The sequence below is a fragment of the Peromyscus maniculatus genome, chromosome 1 (assembly GCF_049852395.1).
Source record: "Peromyscus maniculatus bairdii isolate BWxNUB_F1_BW_parent chromosome 1, HU_Pman_BW_mat_3.1, whole genome shotgun sequence".
Taxonomy (NCBI): Eukaryota; Metazoa; Chordata; class Mammalia; order Rodentia; family Cricetidae; genus Peromyscus; species Peromyscus maniculatus.
Genome location: NC_134852.1, coordinates 209,502,322 through 209,521,523, shown reverse-complemented (window position 1 = coordinate 209,521,523; position 19,202 = coordinate 209,502,322). Strand labels below are relative to the sequence as shown.

The 19,202-nt window shown below is 49.2% G+C and overlaps 1 protein-coding gene across 4 annotated transcripts in view; it reads right to left on the bottom strand.

The window, feature by feature from the left end:
• Habp2 (hyaluronan binding protein 2) overlaps positions 1-19,202 on the bottom strand; it is a 32,241-nt gene that overhangs the window by 7,895 nt on the left and 5,144 nt on the right. The window contains exons 2-7 of one of the 4 annotated variants that reach the window (XM_015997145.3): positions 14,711-14,747; positions 5,321-5,431; positions 2,851-2,958; positions 2,014-2,130; positions 1,054-1,173; positions 447-618 (exon numbers count right to left, since the gene is read on the bottom strand). In XM_015997145.3, coding sequence (XP_015852631.1) covers positions 447-618; positions 1,054-1,173; positions 2,014-2,130; positions 2,851-2,958; positions 5,321-5,431; positions 14,711-14,747 — 665 coding nt within the window. The remainder of the gene's footprint in view (positions 1-446; positions 619-1,053; positions 1,174-2,013; positions 2,131-2,850; positions 2,959-5,320; positions 5,432-14,710; positions 14,748-19,202) is intronic. The other 3 variants (XM_042265674.2, XM_006978432.4, XM_042265681.2) reach the window with 3 other exon arrangements.

Genomic DNA, 19,202 nt, shown 5'->3' with positions numbered 1-19,202 from the left:
CATCCCCAAGAAGGCTCATTACACTCCCCTTACTAAAGAGCACACAACCATCCCCGGTGGAAATTATAACACTCATCAGACACTCCATTTGCTCCTCGGCATCCCTCTTGATGTCATGTGACTACTTCATGTGGGAGATAAAGTGTCACTTCCTGGTTTTTGGTTGTCATTTTTTCAAGCCTTGTTCTTCTGTTTTTACCCTTCCTGGGTATTTGTAGAATTGTGTGGGGCTGAATTCCCCCACAGCCACCACCACAGGACACACGTAGCATTAGTAAGAAATGGACTTTGATGCGAGCCCCCGAGACTAGGGGAGTCTTTGCTGTTACGTCAGTGTAACCATGCCCATCCCAAGTAGGATGATCTGTTCAGAAAGGCAGCTGACTTGCAATCTGTTTTGAAACCAAGCAACCAAAATGGAACCTATGGGAGACAGTAATTTGTACCTGCAAAAGTTGTGTTCCGCAATCCCGTGGGTCTCCGCGTCCTCCATAAACATGTTGTAATTCTCCTGCAAGAGGAGGTGGGAGTTCCAGTGGAGACATGGGTTCTGGTTGACTGTCCTACTCACTTTGCCTCGGTAAGAGTAGCCGTCACCGACATAGCAGTCGTCCGGACCTCGGAGAGAGCAGGCCGCCTGTGAGAACTGCCAGTCATGGGCACAATGCTTCAATAAGGGTTGCTGGGGAAATCAAATGGGTCACAGTCCTGGGCCTGACTATGTATTGTCTTTAGGTTTCACCACAAAGTTCCAGAATGTTCCACATTAAACCTGAATTAAAAATTTGAAATACTCCGGTTGAGGAGGTGGGTGTTTACAAAATGATGAGGGGGAGGTGGAAAGGGGACCCGACGTGGTCCAGGTGGAGGACTGATTTGCCTGTACCACACCCCAGACCATTACCTCCTTGGCAGGGACTGAACAAGCTCAGAACTCTGAGGTTGGAGGAGTGAGGAGTTGTGGAGCTTGGACCATGAGCTCACGAGATACTTGAACAGAAAGGGCCTCACTTGTCCCAGAGTCTTTGACAATGTAGCAGTGGAGATCCATACCTACTTCACAGAATCTCCCCCTATACTGGTCTGGACAGGCACATGTAAACCTGGACCTCCGTCTATGACGGGAGCAGACACCACCGTTCTGGCAGGGATTTGGTTTGCACGCCGGAAGCACTGTGAAGACAGGAAGTGGGGCCAGGAGGGTATGTGAGCAGGAGGTGTGGCACCCCATGATGGTGGCACTCTTCTGGGGTCATCCTCTCCCAAATGATGGGACACCAAAGGGTGTAGACAGATCATTGACACACTAGCAAATGTCACAGAAACCTGAAGAACATAGAACATAGATGAGCCATATGGATGGAGGCCACGCAAAAGAGAAAAACAAAAACAGAAACACCACCCCCACCCCCTCAAATAAAAAGATGTGTATATGGGTCACCGAATAAGGAGTATCCATAGATACAGACTGATCTGGAAGTTTTCAAATAGTCTGAGCTAGGTGGAAACCTGTCTGTGGACCTTGAGAGCTGTGTGACCACGGACAAGTTAACTTCTCTGAATTGTGGGTTCTTCACCTATGAATTTCTTTCTGGCACAGAGGGGAGTAAGTCTCTTGGGATTGTATCCTACTCACAGCAGAGACTCAGTGTGTAACTCCCCATATGACCGATCTCAGGAATAGATCAGTGCCCGCTTCCTGGAGGAATCAACTTCCAAGGGGACTGTGTGTGAGTGCCCACGCAGGCGTGTGCATGCGTGTGTGTGTGTGTGTGTGTGTGTGTGTGTGTGTGTGCGTGCGTGCGTGTGCGTGTGTGAATATAGATACTAGTGAATTCTCCCGAGTTCTCCAAGGCAGGTTACGTTTTTTGAAACCATAATTAATAAGGCTGTCTTGAACGGCGCGAAAACTTCAGACCCACTTCCCCCACTTGCACACAGGGAGGTGTAGACGCCATGGACACAAGTTAGAGCAGAGAAAAGGTTGTGCAGAGAAGAGCCCCCGCCTCCTACCTCTGGAGCAGTCCGGTCCTGTGTAGGGGTATTTGCAGGCACAGCGGTAGAAAGGAGGCTTCTGGGTAATGAGGCATTCACCATGGACACACGGGTTGTCCTTGCACTTGTTCTCTGCTGTGTGAGATACACAGAGAAGTGGAGAGTGAGGGTGGGACATTATCTGGTGCACGTGCGACTTAGAGGGGCACCTGCTCACCCTAGCCTTGGAGGTGGGAGCAGCTGACCATGTCTGTGGCCATCACAGTCCTGAAATGCCAGGTTGTCCCAGGGTAAGGCTTCTCTCTTAACCTAAATAAGGCTTCTTCCTGTGTCTTTATCATCGGGGTTGTAAAGCCCTACATGAGTTCTAAATGCAGACTACCAGGAGGGTAGTAGATGGAAGTAGTAGTAGTAGATGGAGTCAGGCACCTGGCCTCTGATTTTTGCTCACATCCTAACCTGTGTGGTCAGGGGCAGGTCTGCCTCTTCTGTTCACCCCCTCCCACACTGGCCCTGTGTGCCCAGAGACCTTCCTGCCATCCCATTTGAGGATCGTATTTCTCTGCTGTGGTTAGTCTAAAAGTAGATTTCCCAGTTTGGGCCATATTTGGGTTAGATGCGCTCTCTCCCCTCTCTTAGCCTCAATATTTTTCTCCGCAGAATGGACCCACGAGTCACAGTGTAGCAGCAGGATGCACACAGATGCCACCTGTGACCACTGACATCATCATGAGTGATCACAGAAATTCAATTATAACCTTTGTGCAAGATCACCCAGTGTTTTCCCACCACCTTTAGGCAGAGGCCAAAGGGCCCCATGTTTTACCTGTAGGGAATGGAAAGAAGTGGGCTCACCATTCTGACACCGACTTCCCGAGAAGGGGGCTGGGCAGTTACAATGGAAGGCATCCCCTCTGATGATACAATCCCCACCGTGTTCACAGGGGTTGGACTGGCATGGATCTAAGACACAAAGGCAGAAGTCAAGGTCAGAGAAGGGGGAATCCAAAGAGAAGCCCCACCTCTCCCCTAACGTCAGCCTCCTGCCCCAAACGAAAGTTTCACAATAGAACTGTTGCTTGGACAAAGGGGAAAACACGTATCATCCTTCAAGATCAAGGACGACTGCGGTCGCATGCCCGGGGAGAGGGATGCGGGTGAGTTAGAGGGGAGGCAGGCAGACACCGCTGCGACTGTGTCCCTCAGCCCTGCTTTGGACCAGGCTTTCTCATTGAGAAAGTCCCCTTCCTCCCTGAGTGATTTTCTCCTCCCACCTGGCTGGGAGTACATTGGGGTCTGTCTCTGATGCCGAAGGCATTTCACAAGCCTGGAGACCTCCCCTACTTACAGTGCCCCGGGGTGGAGGTCAGGCCGAGGTGTGCAAAGCTAACCCAGCCCTCATGAAACGCAGGCTTTCTGAACATCAGGAGAGAAGAAGAGCAGAGGCAGGAGGGGACAGAGAATTGACAGCGCAGAGGAAGTGACCCAGTGGCCCCATCTGTCTTCAACTCCTCGTTCAGTTAGGTTTTGTCATATTTCATCTGTGCCTTTGGCTTTTCATGGTTGTCTGAATGGATCTTCCCTTGGGGAATTCTTTGTCCTCCGCTCACACGCATTGTTCTTTGGTTCAGGAAGTAGGATCCCGGGGCCTGGCTCCTGTTTTGATGGTCTCTTCTGATGTTCTCCTGGTGCCCTGTATCTTGGCCCTGCCTTCCAGGCCACTTTGCAGTAACACAGCTTTTATGCCAGCTCTAAGTGCTTCCCATGCCTTCTCTTGGCTCAGTCACGTGGCTTTGCCTGGACCCAGATTCTTATTTTCCTTTTTGTCCTATTGGTCAGTCTAAGGAGCCATAAACCAAGTATGTGAATACATACACACGCACACAACCATACTGACATATATACACACACAAAACAAACACACACAACTGTAATCACATGTACACAAATACACACACAAACTACATTCACATACACATATGACCACACTCACATATGCACATACTACATACACATACACTCACAGAACCACACTCACATATACATAAATACACACACACACACACACATACACACACAACCACATTCACATATACACACACATATATATATATATTGGTGAAATTATTAAGGCCACTCCACGCATGTAGTTAAAAGGGAGGTTTATTTTGTGGGGTAACTCACAAGTGAAGGGATAGGTAACAGGGTCTGGGAAAGGTGTGTCGCAGTCAGGCGGTGTTCTCTGGAGAACTCCCCTTGGTCTACCTCCAGCATCCAGGGTCCAGGAACCAAGAGAGCCCACCCATCAGGATCTCAGGTCTTCAGGGTCCTCTCTCGGCCCCGCCTTGTAGGCGTGACAGTTACCAAAGCCTCAATGGGGATTGGAACTTCCAGATCAAAGCTACCCACTACACATATACATATACAACCACATTCAAAAATAGACATACATATATGTACATAACCACAATCACATATATACACACATATATGCACAGAATCACACATACAACCACAGTCACACATGCACACATATATATACAACCACCTTTACTAACACATACACACAAACATTTATACACACACACTAACAACTGTGAAAAGATTCTGAATAAAAAGCTGGGCACAGTAACAAATACTTAAAATCCCAGCACCCAGGAGGCAGAAGCAGGCAGAACCCTGGGGCTCAGCTGGAACAGTGGGGCTCAGGCCGGTGAGAGGCCCTGAGTCAAACGCCCAGGTGGATGGCTCCTGAGGAGGAACATCAGAGGTTGCCTGCTGGCATTTAGATGCACACTTGTACAAGAGCATTTACAGATACACAGCCCTCTAACACATACACAGACTTACACACACACACACACACACACACACTTACACACACAGACTCTAAATAGCAAAAAGAGAAAGAAAGAGGGAGAAGATGTGGAAAGCCAAGGAATCCTCAGAACCATACTTGTCCATGTTGCCATCTAAATTCTCAGAGATAACTTGGATTCTTCTGTACGGTTAGGGACTTAGCTCGAGGTCACAGACACAGAGCTGACTTTGGGCAGGAGAGTCGGATGACGAAGCATCGCTTGACTGCGTGACCTTAGTCAAGTCGGCTCCTCTCTTGGCCTCCCCTTACTTCACGTGTTCCTGGTGGGTAGATGCTTCTGAGCACCTTCCCTCTCCTTCCAGTGGAAGGCTCCGTGGGAGGAAATCCAGCCTGTAAAGCTCTTCAATACCCATTTTACCACGCAGGCAGAGGGAGGGGAGAGAAAGCTCCTTGCACAAGGTCACACACAAATTCCTTCAGTCATGGCCTCCAATTGGCACCCACCATCATCTGCATAGTACCAATCGGGGTTCTCAGGGGAGGTCGGCATGACACTGGGGGCTTCATCTGGGCTGGAATGCTCGTAGCTGTAGTCATAGTCATCAGGTGTCCAATCTGCAGGGCAGGAAAGGCAGAAGACAGCCTAGTCATTAGGCCCGAGGAAGTCAGTCTTTGGCTTAGGGGGACACCTCTTCCCAGAGAGCTCAATATCCTTAAGGAGGAATTACATATCTTTTCAGCTCTCCCCAGTGATGAAGGAAGACAGGAAGGTCGGGCTTGGGGATGTTATGGTCCAGCAACTCAGTGCTGGTATTGGGCATGGCAGAATGCCTGACTAGAAAAAGAGGAGATCAAGTCCCACATTTCCACCAACTGTGCCCTTGGGGACACCTATTGTATTCTCCGTGCCTTGGATTTCTCAGCTCTGAGAACAGCAGGAAGTCTCCTGTGGCCTTCAGGTCCTCACAATTCTACATAGGGTCTACCAGGACTAGAGCACATGGTACTGTCACAGTGCCTCACGGGTAGCTTTGAGGATAGTATTTCTCCATGAGACTTCATTAGACATCTTTGCTTAATGCAGTCCAAGACACTTGTCCATTTCCTCCTTGGCCAAACATCTCTCAGTTGCATCTACAGAGCATTTAACCGCTAATCTTTACTGCGCTCTTATGGGGCCCTGTGCTAAACATTTGCAGATACCATCTCATTCATCCTCACAAAGTTCTGGGAAGCTGGGCTGGGGACGTAGCTCAGTTGGTAGAGTGCTGATTTTTGACCTTTGTATGCAGGAAACCCTAGACTTGATCCTGGTTCTGTATGAAAAGGCTATCGTGACACACACCTGTAATCCCAAATGACTTCGTTTCTTTCAATGTGCTATGAAAAAGAAAACCCCAACAAAGCCAACTTAAGGAAGGGGGTTTTACTGTGGCTCATGGTTCAGGATCAGTCCACCATGGTGGGGAAGTCAAGGCAGCGGGAGTCTGTAGCACTGGTCTCATTGGATCCACAATCAGAAGAAGAGAGGGATGAGGGGTGAATGCCGGCACTCAGCTCACTTCCTCCATTTTGGACAGTCTAGGTCTAAAGCTGGGAAACGGTGTACTCTCCTCAGTGAACCCTACCAACATACTCCCTCATGTGCATGCCTAGATGGGAAATCATCCCTCCCAGGTGTTTCTGCAGGCTCGTCTCCTAGATAAGTTCAGAAGTTGTCATGTTGACAATAAACACTATCACACCAGAATCCAGGAGGTCAAGGGAAAGGGATCAGAGGTTCAAGCCACCACTGGCTGTAGAGAGAGTTGGAGGCCAGGCTGGCACATATGGGACCCTGTTTCAAAAAAAAAAAAATCTGGGAAGTATATATTGGCTGTGCTTTAAATTGTGGAAACTGAGGCCCAGAGAGAATAGGCAACAGCTGAAGGTCTCATAGCCAGTTCACAGCTAGATTTAAACTAAAGTTTGTCTCAGTACAACTGCCATGTCTTTCTGGTCAACGATAGTGCTCAATTGCTTTAATTGGCTCCTCCCACTGCTTTGCACACACACACATAGATAACCAGCCCCCACTGAATGTCCAGCCTGCTACTTAACAGCCACCCAAGTGCAGCCCTCGGACTGTTCTGGACCTTGGTTACCAATGGAGACAGAACGTGATGAGGCCCACAAACAGAAAGGTCAGTTAGATGGGACTTTGAGACAAGCAGGTGTGTGTACGTCTGAACTCGAGCTCTTGACTGTGTGCAGTCTTGGGAGATGCTGGAGGCTCTGTGGATGGTGGAGAGAAGTTTGGAATTGGGGGAAAGTTGAGTTCACTTTGCCCTTTCCTGCTGATTGGCAGTAGAAGCTGTGAGGAGGCCCTCTGGAGAGAGAGATGGTAACGAGGCGGGAGCGAATGCAAACTCCTGACTTGAAAGGCAGCCCAACAGAGGCAGTGATGGTGTGCAGGACAGCTCTCTAGTGAAGCCTGATTACCAAGCACACTGTCTCAGGCGTCTCCCCATCACTCTGCGACAGACTTTACATCTATGGCGTCTGAAAACTTGACTTTTGCACAATGGCTGTTTTATACTTCCCATTAAAAATGGAATTATCTTTTTATTTCGTTTTTGAATCCACCAACTTTGGCTCCTTGGCAAAGTTCCACCTCATTTACCGCAGTGTCAAGACTCTCTTTGCTCATTATTTTTCACCGGCTGCTTTCCCCAGGATGAAAATGCTCCCAGAGGAGGCCACCTCTCCAGAGAGGAGGAGCTGGGCTAAAGGTAAGACCACAGTCTTCCTGGAGCAATAAAGTTTCCTCCCATAAATACGATAAAGCAGAGAAAGGGAGGGGGCATTTGTCCAAGCTGGCCATGAAAGATTTCAAACTGATATTTGAAGGAGACAGGGAGTTGACTGCAACTTTGATTGATCTCTGTTTTCACTGGAGGACTTATTTTTGTTTTTCTTACATATGTTTATAGGTAAGAGTCTTTCGGGGACCTCCTAGAACCCTTCTCAATAGTCCCACAAATTGGAGGCAGATTGGCTAATCTAGACTGTGTTATTGAGGAGCCCCTTCTGCACCTCCATTTTGCAGTCAGGGAGATAGCTCAGTTGGTAAATTGCTTTCTGCACATGTTTGAGACCAGAGTTTGGATATCTACTACCTATGTCCACAAGAAGAACATGGAGGAGGCTGGGGTGGAGACGGGATTCCTGGAGCTCACTAGCCAGCTGCTTTTGCTGAATTGGTGAGGTTTATGTCCAATGAAAGACCCTATTTCAAAAAACAACAAAAAGGTGGGCAGCGGTGGTGCACGCCTTTAGTCCCAGCACTCAGGAGGAAGAAGCAGGAGGATCTCTGTGAGTTCAAGGACAGCCTGATTTACTGAGTGAGATCCAGGACAGGCTCCAAAACTACACAGAGAAACCCTGTCTCGGAAAAAAAAAAAAAAAAAAAAAGAAGAAGATGGAGAGTGACAGAGGAAGATGCCCACCACTAACCCCAATCCTCTACATGTATATACACATGCAAACATAAATGTGTGTGTACCTGTACACACAAGTACACGCGCGCACACACACACACACACAAAATCACATGAAACACAAATCTGTACACATGCATTTTGCACCCATATGCATATGGCATGCACACACAAAAGTATACACACACCACCCACACATATAAAAATCAATGAAACATACAAACTTATACACATTCACTTACTAATCACACACAACACACATAAAAAGAAATCACAAAATAGAGGCGATGCTTACACATGTGGAATATTCTGACATTTTTAGGGGGTGGGGGATGGGCAAAATACCTGTTGTGGGCATTGGACTTAGCCTAGTCCTATGTGCAAGGTCTGTTCATTTCTCAGTGAGCTGAAGAGGGACGAAAACATACCAAATCCTTCAGAACAAAGCAGGAAACCCCTATAGATTGTGAGTGTCCCAGGTCCCACTTTGAAATGGACTCAGCAAAGGCTTTGTGGCTCCTGATTACCACGGAAGAAGAAGCCATTCAATGGGGGCTGTACAAGCATGCTACCAAGGTCTTTCCATTTGGATGGACCCCTACCTCTTCTGCACTGTTCACACTCCATCCTACCATAAGTGTGAACAGTTTATAGCGAACCTACAAAGGATGAAATGTTAGGCCAGGTAGTTGAAGGCACTGGGGACCATGGGATGTTAAAAAGGTAGGCCAACAAGACTAGGATATGGCCTTGTCCTAGAGGAATCTCCAGTCTAAATAGCCTTGAGGAAGGAAGCAAAACGAGGAGACTGAAGGCCGATGTAGGGAAAGAGAACTTGGGTGTGGCCATGTGGAACCCTGGTATATTCCCTTTCAGTGTTGAAATTTGACTTGGTTTGAGCCGATCTGATAACAAGCATACTTCCAATTCTCTACCCTCCATGCATCTTACTGTCTTACAGCAGAATTGGACTTCCCAGTTCATATAACCACCAAGAGAGCTCATTTCCTTCTGCTTGGTTCTGGGCTGACTTTGGGACTTGATTTGGCATTTATGGTTGAAACAAGGCTGACCCCGAGAAACCTCGGTGTGGTCCTCCCCTGCTTCCTCCTCCTCTCTCTCCCCTCCCTTCCTCCTGTCCCTGCTCCTCCTGCCAACTTTCCTGGATCCTCCTGACTCCTTTGCCTGGCCTATTTTGTCACACGAGTCAGCATCATGACCAGATGAAGCCTTAGACACGAGAAAGCCAGCCAATAGCAAAACAAGATGCCTGATCAACCTCTCATTGGCTGAGGATGCAAGGAAATCCAGCTCAGATCAGCTAAACCTGGTCTAGACCAGAAGAACTGCCCAGAAGAACCCAGACTAAACTGCTAATCCAAGGAATTAATGTCTAAATACATGGTTATTGATTGACATCTCCAAGTATGAGGTCCTGTATTATGCAATAACAACAACAATAGACATACAGGGCTTGGCTGACACTGGGTTGTTCATGGGGTTGGGGGCATTCCTCACTGGCCTTGTTGGCTGCAGAGTGTGGAAGTCCTTGCTGGATCCTGTTGTGGAATATTAGTTTAAGATGTGTTACATTAGCGTATGCTGTGGAATATTTGTTTAATGATGCAATGATGTGTTGCATTCTTTTATATTGCGTTTGTTTAACTCTGTGGAGCTGTGTTGCTTTGCCTGTCTAAAATATCTAATTGGTCTAATAAAGAGCTGAATGGCTAGTAGCCAGGCAGGAGAGAGGATAGGACACAGGGGAGGGAGGGGGGGAACAGGCAGCCACCCAGCCACACAGTCAGACACAGAGTAAGAAATAAAAGATATACAGTAATAGAGAGGCAAAAGCCTAGAGGCATAAGCTAGAAGGAATAATTTAAGAAAAGCTGGCTAGAAACAAGCCAAGTTAAGGCCAGGCATTTATAAGAAAGAATAAGCCTCCTCCGTGTGTGTTTATTTGGGAGCTGGGTGGAGGGCCCCCCAAAGAGCAAAACCAACCAACAACAGGAACCTCTTCATTTCTCTTTGGGGTTTAACTCATGATTTGTTTCTTTGAATCTTAAAAACAGGGCTGCTTCTGTTCTTGCCCACAGTGCCCAGCACAGAGCCGGATGTGACAAACGGGTTTTCCCACGCTCAAACCTTCCTGCCTTCTGATTGGTCTGCTTCAAGCAGCATGATGGGGACCTTAGGAAGAAAATAGGTGAGATTTTCACTTTTTAGAAACTCCTGACGAGCTCTGCACAAATCTGTAAAGTCGTTTAACTGCTATCCTGGTAGAAAAGGACCTGCTGCCTGATATGAAATGCGGTCCCACTCTGGCAGACTGGAGAAAACTGCTTTGGAGAGGTAGCTGGTAAAGTGCCTTCCCTGAAAGGATGAAAACCTGAATTCAGCCCCCAGAGTCCACATTTAAAAAAGCAGGGGTGGAGGTGCCCAGACTTGTAATCCCCCCAGTGCTGAGGCGACAGAGACAGTGTGGCCCCTGGGGCCCACTGATCAGCCAGGCTAGCCCACTCCTGAGTTCCAGACCCATCTCAGCCTCCTCGGAAAAATGTGGGTCAGGTAGCCTGGCATGTGAGGCTATGGACATGAGACACTGTCTCAAGCAAAGTCAAAGGTGAGGTGGTCCTCTGACCCTGAGCCCAGCGCATGTGTGCATATGCATCCGTCCGTCCATCCATGAACATGCACATGTACATGCGTGTGTGTGTGTGTGTGTGTGTGTGTGTGCGTGTGTGTGTGTGTGTGTGTGTGTGTGTGTGTGTGTGTGTGTGTGTGAGAGAGAGAGAGAGAGAGAGAGAGAGAGAGAGAGAGAGAGAGAGAGAGAGTGCCTATCTCACAAACATGAGCTATGCCCTCTGGAATCTACAACCATGCATGTACACATACAAAGACTGCTTAGGGTTCAAATCCAGGTTACCCGAGACTCCTTCTGAACTGCTGGAAAGGGGAGAACCTTGGGGACAAAGGGTGGCTCTTGGAGGCTTTTATATTAGGTATAAAAAGAAATCCTATGGGCTTGCCACTTTATCAGAATCTAGCCGGAAGTAACTATGAAGAGTGTTAGGGGCATCCTGAATGGACATAAATAATTTCAATGGCGGGTTATTACGTATTAAATATTTTCTGTGTGTCAGGTACTCTATGCGACCATGCACAAACAAAATTCCCCTTAACTATCAACCTCTGTGGTGAGGGTAATCATTCCTGTTCTGCAGATCAAAACACCCAGACAGAAGGGCACCCACACCCAGGTTCACCCAACTCCAAGTTCTGTGTGTCTTTTCATGAGCCTGGCATCTCTGTAGTTCGGGTTAGAAGGCCTTTGGCCTTTGGCTTTCAGGAAGGAGTCTGCATCAGGAAATCTGTAGCTAGCACATGACCCTCGTCCCTCTCCAGGATTCCTGTGGTCCGTGGGGAGGGCCTCTTGGAAAGAGCTCACAGCTGGCGCCATGGGGATTTCACAGCTGCTCTGCTAAAGGAGCTTGCCAGATGTGTAGAATGGAATGAAAATCCCTGGAATGTCATCCCTGTTGGCTTCATCCATCACTGAGCCACAGCTGGCTCCGCTGAGGGCCTTCCCCAAATCCCAGCCCTGTCGGCCTGCATGTGACGTTTCCAGCCCCGCTGGCAGGCAAGTACAGCCGAGAGCCTCGCTGGCAGGCAGCAGGACAGCTGATGGATGGGCACAGCCTGTGGTGCTGGGCAGAGCCAAGCCAGCTTTGAAGATGCGTTTCCGCAGGCCTGCCGGCTGTGCGTCACCTGCTTTGGGGAGATGGGCAGGGTCTGTGCTGTTTGATGGCCGCCTCCTCTGCCGCCCACTGGGGACCAGGGACCAGGCACCTTCTGCTCTAGCAAGGCCCTCGCCATGTACTGGCACCAGTAAGACCAACCAAGGAAGCAGCTTGCCTGAGGGCATGAGCGGGGTGTCTCTCCGCCATGCTGTTGTCTGAAGGGAGCATGGAGCTGATGAATTTCATCAAAGAACAGCCCCCTGTGCGGTGGGACCAGATGAGGATATGTTTTAAATCTAACTTCCTCACTCCACAGCCAGAAGCCAACAGAGCATCTAGGGATAGGGCCCAGGGCCAGCCTGCGTCATTTCCTCACCAAACTCGCTGACATTATCTGTAGAGTTCCTGTAGAGATCAGTGTCTTGGCATTCTAAATCCCACCCTGTCCACTCCTGTCTGAGCTGTTTTCTAACTTGAGTCTTTGCCTTAAATGCCTCTGGTGCTGGGGAGTTCATTGCCCCCCAAGAGCCCATCAGCTTGTTCAAATTCTGGAATATTCTAATGTTAGGAGATTCTTCCTGTGTGTAGGTCAACACGGACATTATGCTTTGTAATCTGTTCAACTAAAACCTTATATGGACACATAGAATGAATGAATCCACTCTTTTCTTTGTCTACAGGGTTTTACATTTATTCTACCAGTTCATTGTCTATGTCCTAGGTATCATAAACTAAGTCCTAGGTATCATAAACTCCCTGTAGACATTGTATACAACATTCTAGAAGATGGTAGTAAAGTGCCTTGTGGTAAAGACAGTTCTTGATTCTTTTTTCCATTTCCATGTGTGAGCATGTGCACGTGGAGGGCGGAATCATCCTTAGCTTCTCTTCCACTTTGCTCATTGAGGCAGTGACTCTTAATCAAGCCCAGAGCTCGCTGATAAAGCTAGCCGCACTAACCAGCTTGCTCCCGGGATCTGTCTCCATCTTCCAAGGTGAGAATTACAAAATGGCTGCCATGCCCATCTAGCCTTTGTGTGGGTTCTGGATCCATTTCTCACACTAAAGCAAGCATTTTATCCACTGTGCTGTCTCCCTGGCCCATAAAGATACTTCTTCATCCCCACAATTCAGCTATGAACTACAAGTGGAACTGCTTTGTAGACACTTGAAGCTGGGGTCCCTTGACTCTTCTATGCCCCATCTCTTCCCGTGTTTGCCCCACAGCATCCACAGCCCCGTTGTTCTGACCTCCCAGGTCCAAGAACCCCTTGCTGGCATCTGAGGAATGTGTGCTCGAGGCTGGGGAAATGGTGGCCCCTCCAGCCTTAGCCTTGGCCTCTCTCTGAACTCCATCCGTGCTTGGAGTCTGAGTTGGAGCCTTATGGGCAGTTGGGTCACTTTCCTTCCCATTTTCTGCCTTGCTTTGGGGAAAGATGCAGGGTCCCTCTACTGTCCGTGCTCACGTGGACACACATTTCTATTCCATTCCCTGAGCATGTGGGGCGAGGATCTGGGTCACCTGCTCTGAACCACCACAGTCTGTCTGCCTATCCAGAACTCTTTTCTGGAGAATATTGATGGCTGATCAGGATTTACATGTGGGTACCCTCTTTGCTCTAAGTAAGTCCTTGGATGCAAGCTTGGATCACGTCTGTCATCTCCATACACAGGCTGTCTGCTCTGGTCTTCTGAGCATAACCATCCTAGTCTATTACCTGTGGGCATGTCTGCCTTTGGTCCCTTGGAGCAGTGAGAGGAATTGCTACCCCAAACTCAAGCAGGCATTATGTTGTTCAGCCCACTGTGGTATGGGCACTAGGCAGAGGAAACAGAAAGTGTTCAAGGTGACAGAGTGAGTCTGGGACAGACAGAGAGTCTGTGAGAAGCAGCCCTGTCCACTCAACCGCCACAGATGGGAGGATTCTCTGTTGGATACTGTATGACACAACCTCTTTGATGCAATCGTTTTGTGTATTTGTGGGTTTTTTTGTTGTTGTTTTTTGTTTTTTGTTTTGTGACAGGGTCTCTTATAGTCTAGGCTGGCCTCAAACCTGTTATGAAGCTGAAGCCTTCCCTGAACTCCTGACCCTCCTACCTCCATCTCCCAAGTGCATCCCACCATGCCCAGTTTCAAATGCAGTCTTAACACCATGCCAATGCTGGACATGGCATCTACCTCGGGTCAGCCTGACCCTCAGTGCTGTGTGCCATGTTATCACTCCGAGGCTTCCTGAGGGTTATCTGGACATGCCAAGCCCGAGGACAGTGGTGGAGTGGTGCTGTGGGGGGCATTGCTGGAGTAGCTAATCCTGGAGCTGCCTGTCCAGTGTCTTGGCTTCCCTCTGGGGGAATGGGCTAAGTAGGGTGGCCCCTTGCTCAGTCCCATCCTTCCTCTCCTCAGTCACCAATGGACAAGAAGTCAGTTGCCTCACTGCTCTGGGCCTCAGTTTCTCTCTCTGTAAAATCAGGGTGTTTAACCACACTAGCAGTTTCTCCCTTAGATGGTTGAGACTGGCGGTGTCCACTATTACACACACAGCTGCAGTGTTTCTGGATAAATTCTCAAAGGTTTCTGTGATACCCTGCAACCAGCCGAGTCCCAAGGTCCCTTAAGCACATCCATGCTCTGGCTCTCGGCTGGTGGAAACATGGGGTGACGGCACACTCACCTGGGTCTGGGGGCGCAATGAAGGGCATCAGTGAGAACTGAAAAGCAAAACAACACAGTGAGTGTCTGAAGGAGCTGCCAGCTCCTTCCCCAGATGCCCTGGGCCAGACATTGCTAGTCCTCAGACACAGGTGTGCTGGGGGTCTGCTGGGGGAGAGGCAGGCCTATCTGGAGACACTCCCTCTCCTGTGCACACATCTTGACCCTTCTACACACACACACACACACACACACACACACACACACACACACACACACACACACCTGTTGGAATGTGGCTTCCCTTGGATCTGCCACAATACTAACTAGTCAGTTGCTCCTGGACCATGAGTAGCATGGTTGCATTATGTTCCCATGACAACCTCATCCATGGGATTTATAACACTTAGGATTTATCCTCAAATCTTAAGTGATTCTTGGGGTGACTGCCTCTGTAGATTAGGAAACGCTCCAGAGGTTTCCCGGCGTTCTTGGGATAAAACACTAATACCTGTCCTGAAGGAGGCTTGGGGCATTCCTCTTTAATTTTCCTATAGGTTTGAACAGTGACAATGAAACTCAGGGAGGGAAGGGTAAAAAGAGACAGAACGTGATTGCTGATGTCTGGGACTGTGTCTCTGTTTATGACCTCGTGGTCCCCAGCCCTGTTTTTATAGGGACTGAGACAGGGACACATGTTTCACGGGAGGTGGGGAGAGACAAAGTGGTGTCTTAGACCCGGGAAAATGGGGACCACCTGAAAGTGCTGAGGAGGAGCCGGAAGGAAGACTGGGGGTCCCCTGAGAAGGAGGGTTGGCTCTTTCGACCTCACCCCCAGAGCAGCCAGTGGCTGTACCTGGGATCTGGTTGCCTGCTCTGCCTCACCTCCTGCCATTGAATTTGTGTGGAATCTGTGGTCTGAGCTGAATAGGATGGGCTGTGCCTGGCTCCTGCCAGCCCTGAGCAGTGGGTAGGACAGGAGAGATACCCTTAATGAGCTCGCACAGAAGCCTACAAGCCTAGTGCCAGAGTCTCAAACCTTGCTAGATCTAGAGCCTGAGGGACAGCTGATGCTGTGCTGCCTGGAGCCAGCAGGTGGCAGACATGTCCTTTCTAGGCATGGTTGCTGGAGGAATCTGAACTGAACTAGGGAGGCTTCTCAGCAGAGCCCACCTGGCCCGTTGGACATGCCTCCACCCCTGCAAGTATTCCACACTCACATTATGACCCTGTTTCCACTCACAGAGAGGCTGTGGTGCCAGACGGAGGCAGCCTAACACCTGACTGGTATCCAGGTTTCCAGATGCTAACCTCCACTGTGCCAGAAGCAGGAAGAAAGGGTACCTTTTGTCTTTTTCAGTCCCATCATTCTATTGGGCTTTCCTACAGTCAGGGAATATTAGAAGAACCCCTGCTCCTGAGACTTGAGAATCCAAAGATGAAATTTAGTGGAGGAAGTGATGTTGGATAGCCAAGAAATAAATAAGAAAATGGAGTGCTCTATCCAATTATTAGGAGCTGACAGTGAACCAGGGATGGTGATAGATATTTGCCATACACATTTTGTCTTGATTCCTGTCCAAAGCAGCAACACAGACTTGGAATGGGAGTGCCCATTTTCCAGTAGAGTCCTTATTCCTAGCCGCCATGTCAGAGTTTGGGAGCCACAGTGTGCCCACACTGGCCTGCGTTGGTTTCTCTTGCTATGGTAAATATTATGACCAAGAGTAAGTAGGAGAAGGGGCTTGTTTGTCTCATGTACCCCAGTCGCAGTCTGTCGCTGAGGAATCAAACAGGAGCAGAGGCAGAAACCCTGGAGGCTTGAGCGCTACTTGTTGGCTTGCTCTCGGGCTCCCCTTGCTACTTTTCTTACACCTCCCAGGATCGTCTGCCCACCCACAGCAAGCCGGGACCTCCTACATCAACCAATAATCAAGAAAATGCCCCACAGACCTGTCCACGGGCCAAGTCTGCTGGAGGCAATTCCTCATCGAGAGTCTTCCCCACAGGTGACTTTAGTTTGTACCAAGTTGACTGGACCAGCATAGAGGGAGACAGAAGAGCTCCTGGCTCTCAACAAGGCAGGCTTGGAGTGAGGGGAAATAGCAAAGACCCTTCTATCGGGACACTTTATCAAAGTCCTGTCCAGAGGGGTCTAGGGGCAGTGGCCGAGGGAGCCCCATAGCCACAGTGGCAGATGGAGGAAGCACAAAAGGGTGTCTCAGCCAGTCCACTGTGGCGAACACATCTCAAGAATCATCTTTGTCAATGATAAGGAGCGCAAATCGCTGCCCATTTCCCCCTTCACCTCCATCCCACAGCTCACAGTCACAGCTGACCAGTCTTTCTTAAAGGACTGGGCGTGGCTGCCTCTCAAAAGGGGAGAGGGAATTTTTAGCCATGGACTTAGAAAGACTACTCCAGCTCTAAATGCTGGAGTTGGCTCACATCCCCTCCCTCAGCTCTTCCGGACGTGTCCCTGTGCGAAGTTGCTGGTTCTGGTTGCGGTTCTGTCCGTATTCTTTGCAAACGGTTATGTGGAGTTTCCCAGAGTTGCATCACTCCATGTTCCTCCCACCAGTGAGGCATGAGGTTCCAGCTTCTCATCACACTTGTAGTCATTACATGTACAGCACAAAGCAGAAGAGGCAGTTTAAAGGAGGGAGGGTTCGTTCTTGCTCACAGTTTCGGGGGACACAGTCCATCAGGGTAGCCAGTGCATGCCGGCTCTGGTGGCAGGAGCTTGCCACAGTTTGATCGTATCCCAGCAGGAGCTGAGAGTGGAGATATGGGCCGGAAGTAGGGCTGGTGTATATAACCTTCAGTGCCTGTTTTTTGTGGTCTGTATCAACCAGCAAGAGTCCATGTCTCAAAGATTCTGTTTGTAACCTCAGAAAATAGTGTCACCTACTGGGGACCAAGTGTTCAAAAATGATCCCATGGGGCTGGGGTGTGCTTCACAGCCAAACCACACTTGTTATTTTCCATTTGAAGAAATTATAGCCACCATGATTGGTACAGAACACTGTCTCTTTGTTCTTTAGTAGCAAGGATTCTCAATTTGGCCCAGAATGTGCTCAGTGCTGTCTCAGTTGGTAGGCTCAGTGTGGCTGTGCCGTGATGCTCAGGAGAGGCTCTTGTGGGGTGGATGCCCCAGGAGAAGGTACTGGCAAGCAATCTCTGCAGATCTCCTTCTTGGAGACCTCGGGGGAAGTGCTTTATAGGGAGGAGCTAGCCCCAGACCCCAGGGAAGTGGCTTCTGAAGGACTGTGGGGTAAAGACAGGAGCTCAGGTCTCCCAGTTCTAACAGACGCCCTGTCCCTGGCTCAGAAGGACTCCAAGCAGTTCCCCTGCTACGCGGCCCCAAGTTGTCCTACTTGGGCCCCTGCCTAGTTACCTGACAATGGCTTCATGTGACAACAGTGTGCAGAGGTTGGCAGGGCAGGGAGGGGGTCAGGAAGGAAAAGAGAGATCTCTAGACCCGGAGCACTTCTGGTTTAAAGTCTCTGGTTTTCACACTGCTGCACATGGGGACCCTGTGGAGAGCCGGGGCCTGCAGGACCCCAGTGGGCGCAGGTGGGGCCAGAAAACGCGTTTTCAACCAGGGCCTGGTGACGGCCTTTTGCTCTTATTTTTAGTGTGTGTGTGTGTGTGTGTGTGTGTGTCCATGACAGTCCATGCATGTAGAGGACAGAAGTTGATGTCCCGTGTCTCCTGAATCTGACCTGAATTACAAACAGTTCTCTTAGGCATGAAGTGCCTGGCCCAGGAAACTGAGGGTTCATGTTTCTCCTGTGCAGCTGCTGGTTAGCATCTTGCCTCAGTTTCCCCAATTACAAAGAATCCCAGGGTTGGGGAAATGGCTTAGTCAGTAAAGTGTTTGTCGTGCAGACACAGATTCAGTTCCCAAGGACTCATGTGGAAAGCCCGGCATGTAGCAGCATGTGCCTGTAACCCCTCTAAGGAGGGATGGAGCTGGGGGACCCTGGAGCTCACAGCCAGCCAGCTTAGCTGAGGAGGTGAGCCCCAGACTGAGAGAGACCCGGGCTCAAAAATAAGGCGGAAGCTGGGTGTGGTAGGACATGTCTTTAATTCTGGTAGAGGCAGGTAGAGCTCTGATTTCTAGGCTAGCCTGGGCTACATAGTGAGACTCGATCTTAAAGAGAAAAAAAGATGGAGAGAGACAGATCAGAGATACCTGACACCAGCTTCTGGCCTCCAATGCATGCACACTCATATACACACCTACATATATACACTCATGTACACATGTACATACACACATACTCATGGATGCACGTACACACACAGGCATGTGTACTCATGTATACAATAATACACACAGGCATGTGTACTCATGTATACAATAATACACACATGCATGTGTACTTATGTATATACATACACACATGCATGTACACCCATGTACACTTGTATATACAGATACACGCATGTACACACTTATACTCATGTATACACATATACACACAGGCATGTGTATGTATGTGTACACA